Consider the following 6,111-nt stretch of genomic DNA (forward strand, 5'->3'; position numbering starts at 1 on the left):
TGAGACTGGAGCTTTGACGACACTCTTCTCCACTCTGATTCAGTACTCGGTACTTTTCCTTCCTGTCCTGGGTCCGTGTAACTGAGGAGTCTTTCATTCATGGATTCGGTGTTTCTCTAGGTTTAACTTCTTGCTTAGTCTGAAGTGTTAAATGATTATTATTTCCATTATGGCTCACTGTTTGTTTAATGGACTACTCAGACATATCATAGCTCACCACTGTCCAATTCAACTCCATTTTACACAGTAAAAATAGAAAATTTAAGTCATTTCCCTATAGCTTGTAAGTCATGGAGCTGGGTTTTAAATCTAGACAGTATGGGTTTGTTTCTTACATTACACTGTTACTTGCTGGTTGTTGTTATTATAACTATTGTTATTATTATTTTAGTTTCTGCTTTGACTAAATCTCATCTTTAAAATAATAGTTCACTTGATATATTATAGGTGCCTTTCCATTGGATCTAGAATTTATTTTCTCTTAAAGTGAGAAGCACTGTGTTTTTTTTCCATTTTAAACATTTAATCGGTTTTTTTTGTTTTTGTTTTTGTTTTTTGGCATACAATTCAGTGGCATTGATTACATTCACAACACTGTGCAACCAACCCCAGTCTCTATTTCTATAACTTTTTTTTGCCCCAAACAGAAATTGTAACCATTAAACAATACTTCCTCATTCCCTCCTTCTCCCTGCCCCTGGTGCCTTCTAATCTACTTTCGGCCTCTATGAATTTGCCTATTCTAGATATTTTATATACGTGGAATCATACAATATTTGTACTTTTGTGTCTGGTTTATTTCACTTAGCGTGTTTTCAAGGTTATAAATATATATTCCATGATGTAGCATATATCAGTACTTCATCCCTTCTCATGGCCAAGTAATATTCCACTATATGAATATACCTTCTTTTTTTTTGTTAATTACTCTGTTGATAGACAGCCAGGTTATTAGAAGTATTATTTTTTTATACAGACACATAAAAACCTATTTATATTGCCTTTTTCCCAATTATCTTTAATCATAATCATTTTTCTAGAAGCCCTCGCCAGTAGTCTAGGAGTAGTTTTTGTTCACTAAATTACAAGGCAGAAGGTATAGCTCCATGATGTATGTCATGTTACTGGTAAGTAATAAGACAATAATATTTCTAAATGAAGTAAAATAATAATGCAAGCCAAACTATATATCTGTCTAGCTGAAGCTCTTCTTTTTAATGTTGGGGTGATTTTTGTTGCTGTTTTATTGTAATAAAATAGGTAACATAAAATTTGCCATAGAACGATTTTAAGTGTACATTTCAGTGACATTAAATGTATTCATTCATATTGGTGAAGAACCCTTTAATTTCACAACTAGATACCAGATGTAAAACTATCTTTTAGGCTTTCTTGGTATCACAAAAGGTAGGTGAAACCTCCAGAGACTCTCCAGACCCACCCCACATAATGTAGAGTAAAGATAAATAAGCAAATAAACAAAAGCTTTTTCCAGGGACTTTCTTGGGCAAGACACCAGGATTATGGGCAGGAATCACTGGAGACTCAGAGGCTCAGGAACCAAGAAGCCAAGGCCTAACTCATGGGATTCTGAGGGGAACCTGAACCAACAAAGAGGGGAAGAGTAAAATCAAGCATTACCTCCCAGGTATAGACAACCAAACCCAAAGAAAAGTAAGCCACAATGCATGGGCATCAACAGGAAAACAGATTTGGGCCCTCAAGGGCTGTGGAGGTTGGAACTGTCAGATACAATGAAGAAGAGCTACCTATGAGGTATTTAGTTTTATGAACAAAATGAAGGCTACACTCACAGAAAAGGAAATTACCAGGAATAAAAAGAAAAAAATTTAACTCATACTTTTGGAAACAAAAATGTAAGTGTTGAAATCAAAAACTAAATGAATGAGCAACAAGTGATTAGATGTGGTTAAAGAGAAAATTAGGAAACTGGAAGCTATATTTGAAGAATTTATTCTGCCTGCTGCCAAAAAGAGGTGCAGATGATAGAAATTATAAAAGAAGGATCAAAATATGTGGAGGCTAGATTAAAGAAGGCCTAACATGTGCCATATAGTAATCCTAGAATTTAAAAGAAAAACTAGAAAGACTAAAGAAAAGGCTGTATTTAAAGAGATAATGGCAGGTGCAAATTATCCAGAACTGATGAAAAACATGATTCCACAGATCTAACATATCCTAAGCAGGATAGGTATCAATATTCCCACAACTGGAAATATCAGTGAATCTGTGAAACATAGACCAAGAAAATGGAAACTCAAACTTATCCAGAGAGATGATTAAAGGAATGGCAGGACAACACCAGACTTCTCAATGACTACAATGGAAGTCGGGAGACAGCGGAATAGTATTTTTAAACACTGTGAAAATGTCAGACTAGAATTATACATCTAGAAAAATTACCACACAAGAATAAGTAGGAGTTAAATCATCTGCTTAGAAAACAAGAAAGCAACTGAGATCATTTAACACCAAGTGATTCACTCTGAAGGATTACCAAAAGGATATACTTCAAGAAGGAAACATATCCTAGAAAGATGGTCTGAAATATGAGAAAGAATGGTAAACTAATTAAAAGGCAAAAATGTTGGTAAATCCAAATATTCTTTCTTTATCTCTCTCTCTTTCTTTCTTTCCCTCTTTCTAAGTTTTTGGGTGTGTATATACACATACATATACGTAGACATACACAGACACATACAAACACACACACACATATATTTATATTTATATATAATATCTACAAATACATGAAGTATCTGTATTGTGGGGTTAAAAGATAGGTATAAAATATTAAGTAGTAATCTAAACAGGGAAGAGGGAAGTCTACTGTATTCTCGAGTCCTTTAATATTTGACAAGAGGGGGTCAAATTATTTTACTATAACACTAGTAAGCTGAACATGTACAGTAAAAATTTAAAGGAAACATTAAAGAATATAAATAAAGTATTTAAATTCACCACCAGTAGGAAGAGAAAGTGGAACAAAGGGAAACAATGCAAATGAACACATATATACAAACTCAAATTTTAAAAATCAGGAATCGGGGAAGCAGGACTAAGAGAAAACAAAAAGTAGTATGGCACAAATAAGTCCAAATTTATCAATAATAAACATAATTATTAATGGTCTAATTTACCACATAAAAGAAATTAGATTGTCAGATTGCATTAATAAGCAAAATCCAGCAATAAGTGGTTTTCAAAAGACATACCTGAAGCATAAGCACACAGAAAGTTGAAAATAAAGGAATGGAAAAATGATAAAGGAGGAGAATACTAATTAAAAGAGTCGATGTAGTATGTTAATATCAGAAAAGTGGAGTTTAGTCAAAAAGCACTGACAGAGATTATTTCATAAAGATAAAATTTTAAATTCACCAAGAATGATATGGATGATTCTCTCATACACTGCTGGTGGAAGTAAAAATTGAAATAACCATATTGGGTTTGTTTAAAAATCAAATACATATCCCATGGTTCAGCAAATCGCCCCTACATATATATTCAGGAGAAACATTTATACCTGTGTCCCAGGAGATTTAGTCCTCAAGCCCTAATTAGAATAACAAAAAACTAGAAACAATCCAAATGCTTTATGATAGAAAAGAACAAATAAATCATGGCATGTTAACATAATGGACTATTGTAGAGCTTTGAAAATGAATGTGAACAATAGCTATTTTATTCAACAACATGGGTGAATCAGCATAATATTGAGGAGAAAAAAGCAAGTATGAGAAGACAACACATAGTAATGTTATTTTCATAATTATTTAAGAAGCAAAACTGCAATCATACATACCTATATAAGTCCTAAAATTAAAATAAAAGGCAAAAAGTTCTTAGGATTCTGTTTGCTCAGGATGGGGAAACACATGGGTCATTGTAAGGAGGGCCAGTGGGTTACACCACCCTAATGGCAGCATGCCCTTAGAAGCCAATGCTGCAGCTCAGTAGCCCTAGAAAGAAGCTATTGGCAATGATGAAATTTAGAGAAACTATGGTGGATTCATGGATAGTATGATTTTATATTATTCACATATTTAAAAATAAAGAGAGGCATGCATGGACCAAAGCTGAACATATGTCATAATTCAAATATTATAATTAAGCAATGACAGTAACTGAGGTCCAATTTAAAAAAACAAAACGGAACAGACCAAACGGAACAGACCAGTTGTTTGCACCAAATCACTAATTCCTTGAGTTAATCGAGGTCCATCTGGCTCAGTCTACCTCTCCCACCTCACCCCTCCTTCCAGTCTCCTGTTTGTTCTGCTGCTGTCACCCTGGCTTCCCTACAGAAACCCAAAGAGGTCCAGCTCTCCCCCGTCTCAGGCCCTTTGCACATGCTGTTGTTCACTGCCTGGAGTATTCTACCCATGGCTCCTGGCAGGCTTACCCATGCTCCTCCCTGGGGTCTCAGCTTCCTTGTTCCCTTCCAGGCCAAAGCAAGTTTCCTGTGAAAGTCTCTGTCAGAGCATTCCACTTTTCCTCTTCGTTGTATGTCACACAGTTTGAAATTACGTGTCTATTTTTTGCATTTTTTTCTCCTCTCTTGCATATACTGTAAGCTCCTCAAGCATAAGGACTATGTGCGTTCAAACTCACCACTGCAGCCCTATTGCCCAGAACAGGGTCTGACACACATTTAAATGAGCAAGAACAAAGTCGAAGGAGTGAAGAGGATTTTGGAAAGTCTAGAAAACAAAGGATCAGCCATCATCTGCAATCACAAAAATTCCTCTTCTCTATGAGCATTATTCATCTAATTCCCATGATGTATGAAGAACTTCCAAAACAATGTTATATGATCATTTTGATAGCAAACATTCTTGTTTTTTTCTGGAGTTCACTCTTTCAGAGCATGCTGGATTTTGTTTTAAGACTTGTTAAAGATGATTACTCCTATTTCCATTTCTGAAGTGATTTTGTTAACAGTGGGGGTTACTGCCTCACACATCATCCTCCTATCTGTGAGTACAGAATTGTTCCAGAACAACAGGAGCCCAAGAAAGTATGGATTGTCTTCCACTCCCCTTTAGGCAGCATTGACTTACCATGATGGCCTTGATGCACTCAAGGTAGGAGGTTCTCTTCACACAGGTGACATGAGGGCCAGCCTCAGGTAGGATTTTTTCCATACTGTCACGGAAACTGGAGCACTTACTGGCCTCATGATTTGAGATGGTGCACCACCTCACAGTTTTATCGGGGACAGCCAGACAAAGCCCTAGGAAAGAAAGGGCAGAGGTCCCTGTGCCAGTGGGAGAGACAGAAGCACCCTCTGCAGGGACTTGAAGGCTACATCCCCTTTGTCCTGTCCTCCCACTCCTGCCCTTGAACAATGAAGAGTACAGGTTCCACTGCATTCTAGGGTGGGAACAAGAGAAGGGAACTCTAATGACCTCCCAGTTTCCTGCTTGCTGGCCAAATGGATGCTGGCTTGACCTTCTGCTCTCAATTGGAGACCACGATCTGTTCTTCTGTGTTCTTCGTGCCCCTTTCCCTCACTATCATGGGACTGCAGAGGAACATAAGCCTCATCAATGTGACAGGGTAATCTCGGCCACCTCAAGTCATCGGCTTAATACCACAACTCGTGGAAGCCAACAAAATTACCATTTTTACAAGAGGAAGGACTCTGCTCAGAAAGTGATTCTTACTGGCATAGAAACCACATCTCCAGACTTTGGTCTCTGCCCAGGAAACAAAAGAAAATAACATTCTGAATTACTTACATCTGCTTGGCCAGTAGATGGGGATAAATGACTGATGATATGATGAATTTGCCTGTGACACTTTTCTGTCATTCTCTATTCTAGGAATAACTAGAAACTACAAGTATTCATTGGTTCTCTCTGTTTCCAATGACCCTCCATTTTCACTAGTTTTTCTTTTCTTTTTCTTTTTCCTCCCTCCCTCCCTCCCTCTCAGTCCATCCTAGCTCTGCCTCAAAGCCACACAGGACAGATGGCCACTCCATAAGGCTTAACTGTGCACCTAGTAGGTGCTGAATGTCGCAGGAGGAGGCGGAAAACACAGGTGATGGGGCACCTGTGCCTTCACACACACACACGCTCGCAT

At 37.3% G+C, this 6,111-nt stretch overlaps 1 protein-coding gene across 1 annotated transcript in view; it reads right to left on the minus strand.

The window, feature by feature from the left end:
• Positions 1-6,111, minus strand: part of LOC102887649 (serotransferrin) — a 28,032-nt gene that overhangs the window by 20,428 nt on the left and 1,493 nt on the right. Inside the window, 1 exon segment of the mRNA XM_015585764.2 lies at positions 5,085-5,257. Within this exon segment, the coding sequence (XP_015441250.2) occupies positions 5,085-5,257 (173 nt within the window).

This window comes from Pteropus alecto, unplaced genomic scaffold, assembly GCF_000325575.1.
Source record: "Pteropus alecto unplaced genomic scaffold, ASM32557v1 scaffold92, whole genome shotgun sequence".
In the NCBI taxonomy this organism is placed as follows: Eukaryota; Metazoa; Chordata; class Mammalia; order Chiroptera; family Pteropodidae; genus Pteropus; species Pteropus alecto.